The 17528-nt window shown below is 43.7% G+C and overlaps 2 protein-coding genes across 2 annotated transcripts in view; one reads left to right on the forward strand and one right to left on the reverse strand.

Moving 5' to 3' along the window:
- gabra5 (gamma-aminobutyric acid type A receptor subunit alpha5) overlaps positions 1 to 17528 on the reverse strand; it is a 90937-nt gene that overhangs the window by 53276 nt on the left and 20133 nt on the right. The window contains exon 5 of the mRNA XM_041198657.1: positions 1048 to 1130. Within this exon, the coding sequence (XP_041054591.1) occupies positions 1048 to 1130 (83 nt within the window). The remainder of the gene's footprint in view (positions 1 to 1047; positions 1131 to 17528) is intronic.
- gabrb3 (gamma-aminobutyric acid type A receptor subunit beta3) overlaps positions 1 to 17528 on the forward strand; it is a 509233-nt gene that overhangs the window by 20225 nt on the left and 471480 nt on the right. The window lies entirely within an intron of this gene.

Genomic DNA, 17528 nt, shown 5'->3' on the forward strand with positions numbered 1-17528 from the left:
TTCCTCAACCAACACCACCAAGACTGATTAGTTGATCATTTCTCTCTTTTGCTTTTTGTGGGACTTTATTGAGCATAAATCTGCAGTTGTGATTGAATATATATCACTGACCATACTACAAAAATGATTTATTGGCTGTGAGGCACCTTGCGTGAAGGCCTCAAAATGTACAAACTAAATTTCTTTGTGATACTTTGCTTTTGGCTGCCACATTTACCCAGAGTCATTTCCTTTCTGACACACACTGGATGGGGGAAATGGCCTCCTTCTGTGACTCCCAAAAAAAAGACTCAAAGTAATTTGTTGGATATGGGGCATTTTGGGACATCATAAGTGGTTAAAAACAAAAGGGGTAGAAATTTCTCTCAGGAGAAGCCACAAAGCTTGGATCAGCCACCTTGTTATACATATTCCTTTCCATTGTAGTCAGTGGAAATAAATATCAGGTGTTGTGTAGAAAGAAGATTGATTTGCTCTTTGTGATGCTCTTTGTGACGCCTTCCAAGACATGTCGATGTCCCATTAATTATTGTCAAAAAGGTGATGGGTATTTGTCTACCTATAAATGGTGATAGCTGGGACACTGGTGTGTTGGTGTAGCGTTGACTTTGAACTAAGTCAATAAATTCCTTCCAGCAAAGAAAGCTGCTATCTTAGTTTTAACTAAATGGATCCAGTTACAGATGGATTTCTATCCTAGGTTGTTCACTTGTTGACTTATCTATCCAATTCAGCTAGGCCTTTCAATTAAAAGGAAAGGTGCCACCAGAAATGTATTAATGAACATTTATCAATGCAACTTACTTTTAAACTGGACATAATAAGGTTCATGACCCTCTTTGGGCGGGGTCGCTCAGCTGGTGATGAATGAAAATAAAAACAAATGGGACAAACGGCACAAGGAGGACGAATTTTCTCTACTTTGGGTCATGAAGCTATAGACCTCCTGCCATTTACAACCCCCGTGTAAAGCAATTGCCGATCTACCTCTGATGCTAGATCATTTTATTCAGTTTTGTTTTCAATTACAATTTCAAACGCACTTACAGCTTCCAAATTTAAGGGGGCAAGCATGAACATCCATAGGAAAGTCTTCTAGTTGCATAGGGCATTCAGCAGAAATGGTTAACCTGTAAAACAGAACATACAAGCCCAATAATGTTCCATCTGTTCCAGAGATTTCTTGCAGTCACTTGATGAAGGTAGTGATTGATAATGTAAGTCGCTGAATCATAAATCCCCAGCATTAATTGGGACTCAACTTTTCCTGATTAAATGACCTTCTAGCCAATATCCAATATAAACTAACATCGTTAATATAGTCATTTCAAATTAATATGTTGTTCTACCAAAGTTTTGTAGATTTTTTTTAATTATGTAGGCTGTGATGACTGATAAATGAGATTTTAAAACGAGTTAGGGGAGTGAGCAAAAATTAAAACGAGAATCAAATGCTTTAATTAACTGAAGATTCCCTTTATCAGCATCAAATTTATTGGGTCATTCATTATTGCTTTCCAGATTAGCCACTTCAGGTTTATTCATAAGCAAAACTGATTTTGTTTTTATGTTCACCGTTATGTGTTTCAAATCTACTTCTTTCTGTGGTGAATAAATATGACCTTTTACAAATGAGTTAACAAAATCAGGCTGATAGAAGAAATATGGGGCAGGATTTATCTTCCACGGACGGGCGTTCGCTCAACCTGTTCGGGCGTAAAATAATGCGCGATGGCATCAGGCGAGCATCACAATGTCATCACGCACTTGCCTGATATTTCGGTTAGCAGGCGCGCGCGAGAGTCAGCAACGCACCCGCCAACAATTAAGAGGCCTATGAAGGCCCTTAATCAAGTAACTAAAAACAATTTTTCACTGCCCATCCAACCTTATGGTTGGCGGGTGGACGAATTGGCTAGTCGGCCTTTGGATTTTTTATGAAACCTCATCCATGGGCGGGATGAGGTTTTCAACAGTAACTAAAAAAAAGTTAACATTTTTAGACATCATTTATAATGGGCAGAATTTTCCCTTTGGCATGTCAGGGCGGGCCCCACACATATACGCATAAAATGACGCGCGATCCCAATGTCACCACGCGCCATCACAATATTTTGTTGGGCACGCGCGCGATGATCTCCGATGCGCACCCGCCATTAATTAACGGGCCACTTAAGGCCCTTGACTCACTAATCAACGCAGATTTTTTGGCGCCCGTGCAATCTTCCGGTTGGTGCACAGGCACAATGGGCAGGCAGGTAGGCATATTTGTATAAACCTCATCCATAGGCGGAATAAGAGGGCTCACTGGGGTCGCGAGTATCTTCCAACTAGGCACTTTACAGTCTTCTGGATTGAATATTGAATTCAACAACTTTAGATCTTGAGCACCCTCCTCCATCCCCACCCCCTTTCTGTTTCTTCCCCCTTCCTTTTGTTTTTTCCAATAATTTATATAGATTTTTCTTTTCCCACCTATTTCCATCATTTTTAAATCTTTTATGCCCCCCACCCCCACCAGAGCTGTACCTTGAGTGCCCTACCATCCATTCTTAATTAGAACATTCGTTTAGATAATATCACCAACTTCAACACCTCTGTGTTCTTTTGTTCTTTTGTCTGTGACATATTTTGATCATCTGCTCCTATCACTGCTTGCCTGTCCCTACAACCACACCACCCCCCACCACTTCTCTCACCCCAACCAATGCCCCCCCTCCCCACCTTAAACCAGCTTATATTTCACCCCTCTCCTTGGATTCACCCAGTTCTGTTGAAGGGTCATGAGGACTCTGCCGATGCTGCCAGACCTGCTGAGTTTTTCCAGGTAATTCTGGTTTTGTTTTGGATTTCCAGCATCCGCAGTTTTTTGTTTTTTAACTCACACAAAGGTGCTAGGCCTGCTCCCCACCCCGCCTTGGCCACATGCTGCCTACATCACATTAGGCACCACATGGTATATCCTTCCACAGCAAGGAGGCACAAGCAGGTGGAGCGCAAAGGGCAGCAGATGGTTCGTTGCTACGCCACATTGAAGCTCCTCTCCCAGCATCTCATTTGCCACTTTGACATGTCCTGGAGTTCCAGCACAGCGTCTAGATGCAGCTGCTCCTGGTTGCCCCCAAAACATTCATGTGAGTCTCAGTGTAACACATGCTGTGGGGGCTGAACCCATCTCTCCACCACCCTCTCAGGGTGACCTCGGCATGGGCAATATCTGCTGGCCCACCCAACGAAGGACACATGCTGTCAATGATTCAATGCAGTCACTACACTCAGACTTGGGGGGTAGGGACAGCAGTGGGGGGAAAGCCGACCTGCTGGGTTAAGTGACCAATGCTAACGTTGTCCTCATCCTTCCAGAGTGCAACAAGTCATTGAAGCGCTTATGACAATGGATCCAGGTGCTCAGCACCACGTCGCAGGAGCTCACCACCTCCGCCACCTCCTCCCAGGCACGTTTCATCATGTGTGGGGGGGGGGCCTCCTCCTCCCATCCTGGGGGACCAGCACCTCCCGCCGTGCTGCCACTTCCTCGAAGAGGGCAGCAAGGCAGCCATCGGAAAAATGGGGGGGGGGGGGCGGGGGCACACTGGTCCCCGCCCTACCCTCCGGCCTGGCCTGCCCCGACGGCCTACCCTCTGGACTTGCATCACCTCCATTGCCCCTCTGCAGATCCCTTTGCCCAGCCATTGTGAGGAGCCTTTCCAAGGCTGCCAGGGCTTCCGGGTCGCCAATTGGACTTGGCGGGCTGATCGCACCCGCCCACTCCCACTAAGCACTAGGAGTCATGAAGTACGCTGGACGGGCCTTAATTGGCCCGCCCACATAAAATGGCGGTACGAACCCGATCGCGAGCAGGCCAGTGCCCGGTCCCGCACCACCTCCCACCCCGCCATCTGGAAAATTCTGCCCAGTATATGTCCGCGTTTATGTGACTGAGTCATATGTGGGGGCAAGTTCCTCTCGTTTTTAACACCTTTATTTCTGTTTCTACACATCTTCGGTTCGCTGAGGCAGCTCCCTGCCTACAGAGAGCTTTCAGCATTCGCTCCCCTGCGCATGTGCAGACTTCTGTGCTAGCACTCCTCCCGCTCCCCACCCCCACCCCACCATCCTGGCAGCGCTAAGGTTCTCAGCGCGCGTTTCACGTTGGCTGGCCGTAATTGGTCAGACAGCGTGAAATCGCGGTCGGGGCCGATCGCGGGCGGTGGACCGTTTCCCGGCCACTCCCAGGCCCGCCCGATGATCGGAAAATCCTGCCCCGTGGATAAGATCAGAATTGGGCTGATCCTGCGCTCCCAGCAGGGAAACTGCAGTGGCAGAGAGTATGGGTTGGGGTACAGGGTTACAACGTTGTCTCACTCAAATTTATGGTCCATCCTCTCTTCAGTTGCGGGATCAAATAACCTACCACTGAATATTCTGGCCTGGAGTTTCCGCTCGTTGCATTGCTTTCATCCCCAGTCCCCTACCCACCCCCTCCCCGCCCCAACCCGATGCAAATCAGCGTCATCAGTGCAAAAGAATTATAAGTGCAAAGTACATTTGGTGCAACTCGAATTTTTGTTGTGGATTCAGAAAAGGTCATGCTGTCGGACGATGCGTTACCCACAAAATTGACCATGACTGCAGGACGAAATAATCGCCAATGGAAGTCTCTGCTAATTGACCAAAAAAATGAAAGTGGTCATTTTGGGCACAGGGACATGATAATATGTATGTTTTTGACACATTTGAATTGTACCTTAATTTACTCAGGCCAGGATTTTGCCCACATTGGGCGGGCTGGGCAAGGGGCGAGCGGACCCCGACAGTGGTTTCACACAAACTGGCCAATTCATGGCTAGCCAGCATTAAACACGCGCTGTGAACCTCAGCGCTGCTGGGGCAGGGGGCGGGAGGAGGGCGAGAGCACATGTTCTCGCACGCGCCTGACTGCGCACAATGAAAGCCCCCCCCGCCGAGGAACAGAGCTGCCTCAGGCAGCTGAGGAATTAAAAAAAAAAGAAAAATAAAAGAATTGTAAAATGTTAACATACATGTCCCCTCGTGTGACTCTCCGTCACATGAGCAAGGGTCATGTTATGAATGAAACGTCAAAATTTTTATTGTATTTTTAAATTTGCTGTTGGAGACCTCATCCCGACCGTGGATGAGGTTTCCTAAAAAAATCCAACTGGCCTTTTCACCCGCCCGCCAACTGTAAGGTTGGGCCGGTGCGAACAATTTAATTCGATTGGTACGTTATTGGCCTTAATAGACCTGTTAATTGTCAAGCTGCCGACTCCCGAGCGCTCCTGCCCGCCGACCGAAATATCGCGCGAGTGCACGACGACATCGGGACGCTCGCCTGACGTTATTGCGCATCATGTTCCGGTCGGGTGGGCGTCTGTCTGACAAGCGGAAAACACTACCCTAAGAAACTGACTACTATCCCCGCAATATAAATAGCAGAAGGCTCTATTTACGTTTTAAAAGCTATGTTCAGTCATTTAAAATCAGCTTATTCCCAGGTTGACATTGTGATTCAAATTGCTTATTCTTTGTGAAAATCCATTTTCAGCTGTATTAATCAAACTGTGTTTAATTACTACTTCAACATTTTGAAAGCAAACATTTAAAGAACAAATTGTTAAAACCCTGCCTGATTGTCTTGATTTATTGCAGATTTTATGTTTGCCATTTTGAAGATAGGTTTAAAGAAACTTGGGAATAAGAACGTAGGAATATAGGAAATAGGAGCAGAAGATCACCACAATCCATTGATCCTGCTCTGCCATTTAATATGAGCATGGCTATCTTGGGCTTCGACCCCACTTTCCTGCCTGCTCCCCATATCTCTTCAATCCTTCAGAAGCCAAAACCTATCTATCCCAGCCTTAAATGTATTCAATGAAGGCACATCCATAACCCTCTGGGATTCTCAATGCTTTGAGGGAAGAAACTCCTCCTCATCTCATTCCAAAATGACTGGCCCCTTATCCTGGAACATGAAAAAGTATCTCAAGAGTTGAAACAACAGGTGAAACTAACCATTTTCGTGCTGCTCCTACCCAGTGGCAACGCAAGTGGCGTTTTCCACTAACAGGATGCTGCAGTCAAGCCAAAAAGACATTCTGCCTACCACACAAATGATTAATGGGCTGAATTTTCCATTCGTCAGGCAGGCAGAACTGACCCAATTGTGGGCGGGCGCAGACCCAATAGCCGCCGGTGATTGGGGCCACACTGCCACTTTACGTGGGCTGATCAATTAAGACGCGCCCAGTGTGACGTCCGCAGGGAAGCGCTATGCACATCCTGTGCAGGCGGGGGGGAATCCCTAAAATCGAGAGTGCACTCTTTCACACATACGCGTGAAAGAACGCACTCGTCTCCCTGAGGCTAAGTGCAGCAATTTATACTGCATGAGAAAAAGGGTGCTGATTGGTTGACAAGTTGGCTCAGATTGTTTGAGACATTGGCCATGGCAAATGCACCAGGGAGCAATTGTCCCCCATGCTTTTGTTTATTCAAAAATTATGCAATATTTGGATATATTCCTTTTGCCTGCAGAGGACAGGCACCGGCATATGAATAGATGTAACTTCTAGCAAGCATAAGTAAGCTACATTGTGAGCCTGACTAATAAATCTTAAATTGGCTGTTAGTGACTTTTAAAAATATTAAAAATAGAGAAAAAAAAATCCCTCACATGCCCCCGTCACATGAGTTGGGACATGTTCATAATTTCCATAACAACTTTATTACAATTTTTAAAACCCTACATGAAACCTCGCCCCGCTGGTGGATGAGGTTTCATGATTTTTTCGAGTTGCCGCCGGGGCTCCTGGCTGACCCGCCGACCTTAAGTATGGACGGACAGGTCCATTAATTGGTTGAATGATCCTGTCAATGGCCTCAATTGGCCATTGACAGGTTGGCGGGCCCGCAGCTGATTTTGCTGCACCCCTGCCTTCCTGAAAATTTAAATGGGGCGCGGTGACGTCGGGGGTTCCGCCTGACATCATCCCGCGACATTTTACATGTCGGCGAGCAGGCCCCACCCCCGCTCACCGACAGTAAAACTCTACCCAATGTGTTTATGAATTTCAGTGCTGGTGTGATGCCAGGTGAATAGGCCAAATGTCCCAACAACTGGCAGATCATATCAAACAGCACATCCCTTTGGCTGAGCACAATAGGCAGAGTACTGACTCAACAAACCTGTGCTTTCAAAACTCAGAACATAATGTTTAACATTATATTCAATTCCACTATTGGACAGCACTTGCTGAATAATCCAGTGTGTGCTATGAAATAAACTAACAGCCAATTTAAGATTTATTAGTCAGGCTCACAATGTAGCTTACTTATGCTTGCTAGAAGCTACATCTATTCATATGCAGGTGCCTGTCCTCTGCAGGCAAAAGGAACATATCCAAATATTGCACAATTTTTGAATAAACAAAAGCATGGAGGACAATTGCTCCCTGGTGCATTTGCCATGGCCAATGTCTCAACCAATCTGAGCCAACTTGTCAACCAATCAGCACCCTTTTTCTCATGCAGTATAAGTTGTTGTTCCGTTTGAATTTTGGCATTCTTGCATCTGTCCTGATGAGTACAAGATGAAAAGTTTTGGCAGCATGTCTCTTTTCCAGTGATGTGGAACTACTTCTCCATAGGTAGTTCACATCACTCATCCAAGTTCAATTTGGGCATCTTGATATCTGAAATGTAATAACCCATTTTGTGTTGATATCAAACTGAAAACGCTTACATTGACCACCTATGAGATGGCGAGAACTGTCCAGAGGGGATGAACGTTATCATGGGGAGTAGGTGGTTGGTGTGGGGGGACAGGCGGGAGAGAAGGTGGGGGGGGGTATGCACAGGTGAACATTGTTGTGAGTGCTGGAGTAAGCTGGTTTACTTAAGAGTTTTTCACAGCAGGTATAAAACTAATGTAACTCAGTAAATCCACGTAAAAACCTGGGTAAGTATAGCAGAAACCGTCCAAGTGTCACAGAGCAATCCAGGTAGGGTAAAACAGGCAAACGGAAGTTTAAACTTCCCGTGTAAGTATTGGGGTTGTACGCAAATCGAGAATTCTCAGGGCCCCGAGCATATCTTACCGAAGAATAGTTTCCAACCACACCTGTGGATGTACAGTTTGTAGAACTTATTAGCATGCAATCTGTACATTTTGAATATTTGCACTTCTACTAGATTTCTTAGCGTCCCTGAGCTTTGCACTTTCCCAGTGATTTTTCTATGGCCTGCACCCCCCCCCCGATCCCTCTGTGGCACAGTCTCTTTCTCCCTTCAGTGTTCTCACATGCAACTACATAGTTGGCAGGATTTTTTAAAAAAATTCATTCATGGGATGTGGGCTTCGCTGGCTAGGCCAGCATTTATTGCCCATCCCTGTTTGCCCTTGAGAAGGTGGTGGTGAGCTGCCTTCTTGAACCGCTGCAGTCCAAGTGGTGTGGGTACACCCACAGTGCTATTAGGAAAGGGAGTTCCAGGATTTTGACCCAACGACAATGAAGGAACAGTGATATAGTCCAAGTCAGGATGGTGATTGACTTGGAGGGGAATTTCCAGATGATGGTGTTCCCATCTATCCATTGCCCTTATCCTTCTAGGTGGTAGTGGTCATGGGTTTGGAAGGTGCTGTCTAAGGAGCCTTGGTGAATTCCTGCAGTGCATGTTATAGATGGTCCACTCTGCTGCTCTTGTGTGTTGGTGGTGGCGGCAGTGAATGTTTGTTGATGTGGTACCAATCAAGCAGACTGCTTTGTCCTGGACAGTGTCAAGCTTCTTCAGTGTTGTGGGAGCTGATTCATCCAGGCAAGTGGAGAGTATTCCATCTCCCTCCCTGACTAGTGCATTGTAGATGGTGGGCAGGCTTTGAGGAGTCAGATGGTGAGTTACTTGTTGCAGGATTCCTAGCCCCTGACCTATTCTTGTAATCACAGTATTTATATGGCTAGTCCTACTCAGTTTCTGGTCAATGGTAACCCCCAGGATGTTGATAGTGGGGGATTTAGTGATGGTAATGCCATTGAACATCAAGGGGAGATGGTTGGATGTAACGAGTGGTTTGCCACAGGGACCAGTACTGGGACCTCAACTTTTTACAATTCATTGAAATGACTTGGACGAAGGGACCGAAGACATGGCTGCTAAATTTGCCAATTTAAAAATAAAGGGTCGCCCATTTAACTCAGAGATGAGGAGATTTCTTTTCTTTGAGGGTCGTGAGTCTTTGGAACTCTCTTTCTCAACTGGCAGCAGAAACAGAGTCTTTGAATATTTTTAAGGTAGAGGGAGATAGATTCTTGATAAGCAAGGGGGTGGAAGGTTATCAGGGTAGGCGGGAATGTGCAGTTGAAGTCACTCTCAGATCAGCCATGATCTTATTGAATGGCAGAGCAGGCTGGAGGGGCCAAGTGACCTAATCCTGCTCCTAATTTGCATTGGCCCTCAGACCTGATGTAAATAGTCTAGGTGAGCTGCTTGGTACCTGTTGTCCCTCCACAGACAGTGTGGCCTGGAGGAATATTGCGTAGCCTAGAGGGTGGGAGGAAAGCCCCAGGAATAAAAACAGAAAATGCTGGAAATACTCAGCCATTCAGGATCAAGCATTTGTGCTTAATGCTTCCGTTCAATAACCTGTCATCAGGGGGAATTCTCAGGGGCTGGACTCGGGAGGAGACTGGAAATATGTTCTAAGAATTCCTCATCATGCCAGGATTTTAAAGCAAGAGAGAAGCAGAGTCTGAGGAGAAATATTCTGATGTCCAGCTAACTGAGCAATAGATTTTGGGGCATTGGAGGAGCAGCACTCTAATATAAAAATGGCTTTAAAGGGTTAAATTATGAGGACAAGTTGCATAAACATATATTCCCTTGACTTTAGAAGCTTGAGGAATGATCTGATAGAATGATAAAGTGCTTCAATAAGGTAGATAAAGAGGAACTATTTCCCCGGCTGGGTATGCAGAACATGGGAGCACAGTCATAAAGTCACAGCACAGCCCTGCCACAGCGAAACCTGGAGGCACTTTTCCACACAAAGGGTGGTGAAAATCTGGAATTCTCTCCTCCAAAAGGTTGTGGATGGTGGGTCAATTGGAATTTTCCAGACTGCAATCTCTAGATTTTTATGCGGTAAGGCTATCAAGGCACATAAATCAAAGACAGGTCAATGGAATTAAGGTAGGTTCAGCCATTGATCTAATTGGTAAAACAGGCTTGAGAGGCTGAACGGCCAACTCCTGTGTTTTTAGGTTCCCATCTAAACTTCTAAGTTGGATATAAACATCTTTGCTGGTACAGTTTTGAAGTCATTTTAAACTACTTCACTGATTCAGTTTCTTATAATTCCTTTAAGGTACCCAGCATTCTGTATTTTGGCACTAGGTAACAGTTATGTAACAGTGAAAAGACGGGTAACAAGACTGCTAATGACAACAGTGTCAAATGTGTTCATGTCTTGAAGAGTGATCTTACACACACCTAACGAAAAGACCATTTAAAAAACAGGAACAGGAAAAATCCAAATAAGCTAGTTCTTTTTCCATAGACAACCAACCTTTCATGTATCTCAATCCCTACTCTCTCCAGAAAGGCATCCATCTGTGTCTTCAGCCTGTACTGTCACTGCAATAGACTTTGCTGCTAGTATTTCTTAACCCTAGTGCCCTTTAGATGAAAAAATTCCTCATACCTTCCCTTCTTATTCCAAATCTTCTCTCATGTCTCCTGATATTTGAAGTCTATACCATAGGACTATACCATTCTCTGCATAATGTTCAATTTGACCAATGTAAAAAATATACATAGTATTCCTAGGTTTTTAGTATCTCACGTACTTCTTGTATCTCATAAAAAGTTGACAATATTTTAGAATGTTGCTGAATATTCCATATAAGAGTGATGCTTCATTTATTGTGCAATGGTTTACTGCTATTTAAACAAATCTTCAAGACAGTAACATTTCAGGCATGCACGCATTTCATACACAGCACAAGTACGATCACCCTCTCCATCTCCCACATATTACGCTAGATCTTTGCAATCCCCATATTAAGATTTACTTATCCGATTATGAGATTATTCCTTGATGTAGCTAAATGTCTTCGGATGTGGTCATTAACCTTCTAAATCACAGACTTCAGCTTGCCACTGACCCGCTACTGTATAACGTTACCTGTGATTTTTATCTGCTTGATCTAGTTGCTCACATAAAAATCATCAAGTTTTTTTTAAGGAACCTTCTAGCAAGCCTTGAAGTTCCCTCTTTACAAGAATGGAGGATTATAGTTATAAGCACAGATTCAAAAGGGTATGGATTATTTCAATGGAACTAAGAAATTAGAATTTTGTACATGTCTGTATTGCTGCAGTCTCTGATACAATTAGATTTTCTTTTGCTCTGAAGAATAATAAAAATGACACATATTTCTCGCATTCTAACTTACAATCTTGATCTGAAATGCCCAGATACTTTTTATCCCCCAGATATTTTATGAAAGGTTAACCGATTTCTAGATTCAGATAGTTTTAATTACCTTGGACCATACTTTGCTTTAGGAATGAATCTACCAATAATCTAACTTTTTTTTAAAAATTCACCCATGGGGTGTGGGCTTCGCTGGCTGGGCCAGTATTTGTTGCCCATCCTGAGTTGCCCTTGAGAAAGTGGTGGTGAGCTGCCTTCTTGAACCGCTGCAGCCCCATGTGGCGTAGGTGCACTCACAGCGCTGTTAGGAAGGGAGTTCCAGGATTTTGACCCAGCCACAGTGAAGGAGCAATGATATTTTTTCCAACTTGCTCCTGCACATTTCAATTTAATTTTTGGCCTGGCAGATTGTTGGAAGTGTGAGCTGATAATGACGTAGCCAGGGAAAGCAGGCACCTGGGATCTGAGTGAAGAGTGCAAGCAATTAATCAAGACCTTACCAAGGACCAAAAAGAAACTGTGCATTAGAATGGGTGAATTCAATATTAAATCGGGTACAGAAAGGGGAACTAGAGAGGGATGGAAAGAAAGATGGAAAGTTAAAAGAGAAAAAAATACAGAAAAGTGAAGGAAAAAAAATAAATTTGGCATTTTTAAAATCAACAACAATTAAATTGTGAAACAATGACACTTGGAATAGTTACTGGTGAATGCCAGAGGGGTTGTTTGGCAATAATTAATGCTTCACACATTATTAAAAGGGTACCTAGGCTGGAAACTGTTCGGCTTAACCTTCTGTGGTGACTTTTGCCTGTATCCATTGTGCACAAGCGGCAACTTCATGCCGTTCAATGCATTTCAAAGATAATAGAGAAAATGAGATGTCGTCTTCGTGAAACTAACAGGGGACAGGCACAGCTCTGACAGCACTTTTCAGTTTCTGCATTTAACTGCACCATTGCCCTTGCCTTAATTTGCTGTGGCATTTATGAATAAATAAAGGCAAGCACCATTAGTGTCACCGTTATTGTAAAAGCAAATTATGTGCCAATGACATTTTTTTAATGATGCATTGCAGCTATGTATTGATGCATTCTGCCACCTAGTGGCATTTTCAGAGTGCTGCAGTTATCTTGATTCTAACGTAAGACACTGTTTTTAGAGCAATAACACACAGGACTGGGTACAATCCCATTGTTAAAATGCCATGACCGCAGGCCTCCGGATTCTGAGCAAGGGGCAGTCACTTTTATAAACATCATGTTTGCCCCTATCGCCTAATCTAAATAATACAAAATACACCATTATTCTTGGTCTCACCACCTTCTTGTTCAGGAAATAATGGCCAGAATGCAATTTTCTGAGATAGCTGAAACTTTTCAAAAATGTATAGAGAAAATATTAAAAAGGTCTGACTCCCAGGATCTGAGGATCTCAGTGCAAGAGCTGACTCAACTGGAGGTGACATTCTCTGTTTTGCCCGAGTTGTTGCTAAAAATATCCGGGAACATAAGAACAAGAGAAATAGGAGCAAGAGTAGACCATACTCTTAAGTTTATGCTGTACATTTAGTACTGTAGGTGCCAAGTTCTAGCCTGTAAAGTTCTACCCTTTACGCATCTGGAGTACTATACCCTACGAGCCTGCTCTGTCATCCCATACGATCATGGTTGATCTTTTGCCTCAATTTCACTTGCCCACCCATTCTCTATATCCCTTGATTCCCCGAGATCTCAAAACAATCTCAGTCCATCTTAGCCTTACCTATGTTCAATGATGGCTCATCCACAGCTCTCTGGAGTAGAGAATTTGAAAGATGCATAACACTGAGTGAAGAAATTTCTCGTCATCTCAGTCCTAAATGATCGACCCCTTAATCTGAGCCTGTATCCCCATGTTCTAGATTCCCCAGTCAAGGGAAACCTCCCAGTGTTTACCCTGTGAAGTCCCTTCAGAATCTTGTACGTTTCAATGAGATCACCTCTCATTCTTCTAAAATCCAGTGAGGATAGATGTAATTTACTCAGTCTCTCATCATAGGTCGACCGTCTCAACACAGGAATCAATCTAGTAAACCTTCACTGTACTACCTCCAAGGCACATCCTTCCTTAAATATGGAGACCAAACTGAGCACAGTACTCCGGCATGTAAAGGGTAGGACTTTACAGGCTACAACTTTATACCTATAGTATAGGATGGACACAATACTAAAAGCATGGATGAAATTTAGTAGTAAATGTACAGCATGAAACTTAACAGTAAAACTATAGCAAAAATTATAATTACCTTTATAAAGCCAGAATTCCAAATTTCAAATAATTACCACAATTTATACTACAGGAGACGATTGGTTGGCACGTTGACTCTGATTGGCCAAGGCATTGCCATGGAGATAGCAACAGGGAACTACAAGCTCCTGGGTAATTAACAAAACAAGGTGCAAAGTTTGAGCATATTCCTTTTGTTTGCAAAGAACAGGTCACTGCATATGGATGTATGTTGCTTTGAGCAAGCATAAAAGTGCCACGTTCTGAACTTGACTGATTAACTTAAAGTAGTTGTTAGTGTAGTTATTAGTTACTATAGTGTGGCTGTTAGGATTGGTCAGCAAGTGCTGCTGATCATAGAATCATTTCTATCAGTAGATGTTTTGCTTTGGCTTTTATAAGTCCGGGCTGATTGAGTTCACAGTCTGTTATGAATTAGCGAAGGAACATGGTGTTTGATTTGATCAGCCACTACATACGGCCTATGTACCTGGCACCGTACCAGCGCTGAAATTCGTACATGACATTGCTGGATTGTGTGGTAGGCAAAATGTCTTTTTGGACTAATGGCAGCATCCTGTTAATGGAAAATACCACTCAAGTACAGCTTTCTCCATGGCAATGTCTCGGCCAGAGTTGGCATGCCAACTAATTACCACTCTTAATTGTTGTGATCATTTGAAATTTGGCATTCTTGCATTTGTCCTAATGAGTACAAAAATGTCTCTCAAGCAACATTCAAGTTCTGTACCACCAAGCAACTATTTCTAAAGCACCGTTGAGATAATAAACCATTCCAAGATACTAAGATACTATATAGGGCAAAATTTGACACTGAGAGACATGAGGGGTTAATATGGTAAATGACAAAAAGCTGGGTCAGGGAGGATAGATTTTAAAGGATCATCTTAAAGGAGGAAATGTGAGGTAGCAAGGCAGAGAGTTACAGGGAGGAAATTCCAGAGCTTTGGGCCAAGGCAGCTGAAGGCACGGCCACCAGTGGTGCATTGATGAAAATCAGGAATGCTCAAGAGGTCAGATTTAAAGGAGCACAGATATCGTAGAAGGTTGTGGGGCTGGAGGTGATTACAGAGACAGGGAGAGGCAAGTCCAGGGAGAGATTTGAAACCAAGGATGAGAATTTTAAAATCAAGGTGTTGTATAACTGGGAGCCAATGTAGATGAAGAGCAGAGGGGTGAGAGGTGAATGTGACGTGGAGTAAGGATACGGACAGTAGAGTTTGGATGACCTCAAGCAATACTTAAACTTGCAGTGTGGAACTTTAAACTAAAAGATACAAGAGGGACAATAAACAAAGTGCATACTGAATATCATAATAAAAAATACGTAGGTCAAAGGTTTATTCCAAAATCATAAGTAGGAACTTTATACTGAAAGTATGTGGGTTAATACCAAGATGCCCAACTGAAGTCACATCCCCTATCAACTATTACCTGAAAAATGAACTAAGATGGGACACAGAACCATTTGTGTTATATGACAATGCTGCCACCTACTGGGTTTTAGATTGATTACATGTAGCTTAAACTACCGAGTATTTAAACTGGGACTACTCTTCGATATTCAAATAATAATTGTTCAATTAAGCATACCTGCTAGATCCTGCTTAGTCTCTGAAACACTTGACAATTTAAGAAAATATACAATTCACTTTTGTACTGGCAATTATTACTGAATATAGAAAGTCAATTGTTCAGCATGAGACACCAGAGTGTGTAGAACAATCTGCATGGCAACACGTGATCGAAGTTGACTAAAAAGGCTATTTCTTGTTCTAATATTCCAGCATATGAACAATGCCAGTAGGAACAATACTATGGGAAATCACCGGAATTAGGAAACAGAGAACTTTTCAAGCTTTCAAGTGATTTAGGAACCTGGTATGAAGAAAGTGTTCAGTGGTATTACTTTATCTGACATACATGGACACATTGAAAAAGATATGCCTACTTGGCAGCTTATGGAATAGTGGATTTTATGGACTCTACCTAAGTAAGTTAGAAAATCCTCCAGTGAGAGGGAATAGTTTGCTGATCAATAGTTAACCGACATCAGTAAAAACACATGTCTTTTTTGTCCATTATCTCTTTGCTGTTTGTGGAATCTTGCTGTGCACAAGTTGGCTGCCACATTTCTCTACAACAGTGGCTACATTTTTTCCATTCGTCCATGGGATATGGGCATCACTGGCTAGGCCAGCATTTAGAACCCATCCTGAATTGCCCTTGTTCAGGGAGTCTTTAAGAGTCAACCACATTATTTTGGGTCTGGAGTCACATGGAGGCCAGACCAGGTAAGGACGGAAGATTTCCTTCCCTAAAGGCCATTAGTGAACCAGATGGGTTTTTATGACAATCGGCAATGGTTTCATGGTCATCATCAGACTTTTAATTCCAGATTGTTTTTAAAATGGATTCAGATTTCATCACCTGTCATGGCAGGATTCGAACCCAGGTCCCCAGAGCTTTACCCTGGGTCTGTGCAATACTAGTCTAGTGACAATACCACTACGTCATCATCCCCCAAAAGGTTTCATTTCAAAAATACTCCAATGGTTGTAAAGCACTTTGGGCCATCCTGCTTGTGAAAGGGGCTGTATAAATATAATTTTGCCTTTTCTTTTACCTGTTGAGGTAGCTTCAAGCAGGAATAAAAAAGTTAGGAAGAAAGAGGTGTTTAGAAAATGGGAAACCTTTGAAATAGTTGGAAGTGGGACATAACTCAAACGTTTAGTTCACAGTTTAATTTACAGAGCACTTGGTCTTATTGATTCCATAGATTGGGTCCCGCCTCTGAGTCCTTTTGTAAATAAAGCTCAGGAAACTGGCTTTGGACAGAATGCTAGACTGTTTGTTGAAAGACGAAAACCAAGATGCTGCAGGTGCAGGAATCCGAAATAAAGGCGGAAAAGTCTGGGAATGCTCAGCCAGTCAAGAAGCTTCTATGGAGAGAGAAAGGCAGGGTTACCAATCCAATCTGGCCAGTTGCCACCCCATAAGCTTGCTCTCAATCATCAGCCAGATTGTAGGAGGTGATGGAGACAGTGTTATGAAGTGACACTTGCCAATAACCTGCTCACTGGTGCTCAGTTTGGGTTCCACTAGGGCCACTCAGCTCCATCCCACACTTCAGCTTGCTCCAAATGTGGACAAAAGGAGCTGAATTCCAGAGGCGAGATGAGAGTGACTGCCCTTGACACCATTTGACTGAGTGTGAGGAATCCTAGTGAAGTCAATGGGAATCAGGGGGAAATCTCTCTTCTGGATGGAGTCATACCTAGCACAAATGAAAATGGTTGCGGTTGTTGGAGATCAGTCATCTCAGATCCAATATATCACCACAGGAGCTCCTCAGGGTAGTGTTCGAGGCCCAGTATCTCCAGCTGCTTCCTAGCACAAAGGAAGACGGTTGTGGTTGTTGGAAGTCAATCATGAACTCCAGGACACTGCAGGAGTTCCTCAGGGTAGTTCCCAGGCCCAAACCATCTTCAGCTGCTTCAATGACCTTCCTTCCATCATAAGATCATGGGGATGTTTGCTGATGATTGCACAATGTTCAACACCATTCACAGACTGCTTCAGTATCAGAGGAACCATGTCCAAATGCAGCAAACCTGGACAATATCCAGACTCTGGCTGACAAGTGGCTAGTAACACTCGTGGCACACAAGTGCCAGGCAATGACTGTCTCCAACAAGGGAGAATCTAACCATTGCTGAATTCCCCACTATCAATACCCTGAGGGTTACCATTGACCATAAACTGAACTGTACTAGCCATATAA

The sequence above is a fragment of the Carcharodon carcharias genome, chromosome 11 (genome assembly GCF_017639515.1).
Source record: "Carcharodon carcharias isolate sCarCar2 chromosome 11, sCarCar2.pri, whole genome shotgun sequence".
NCBI lineage: Eukaryota > Metazoa > Chordata > Chondrichthyes > Lamniformes > Lamnidae > Carcharodon > Carcharodon carcharias.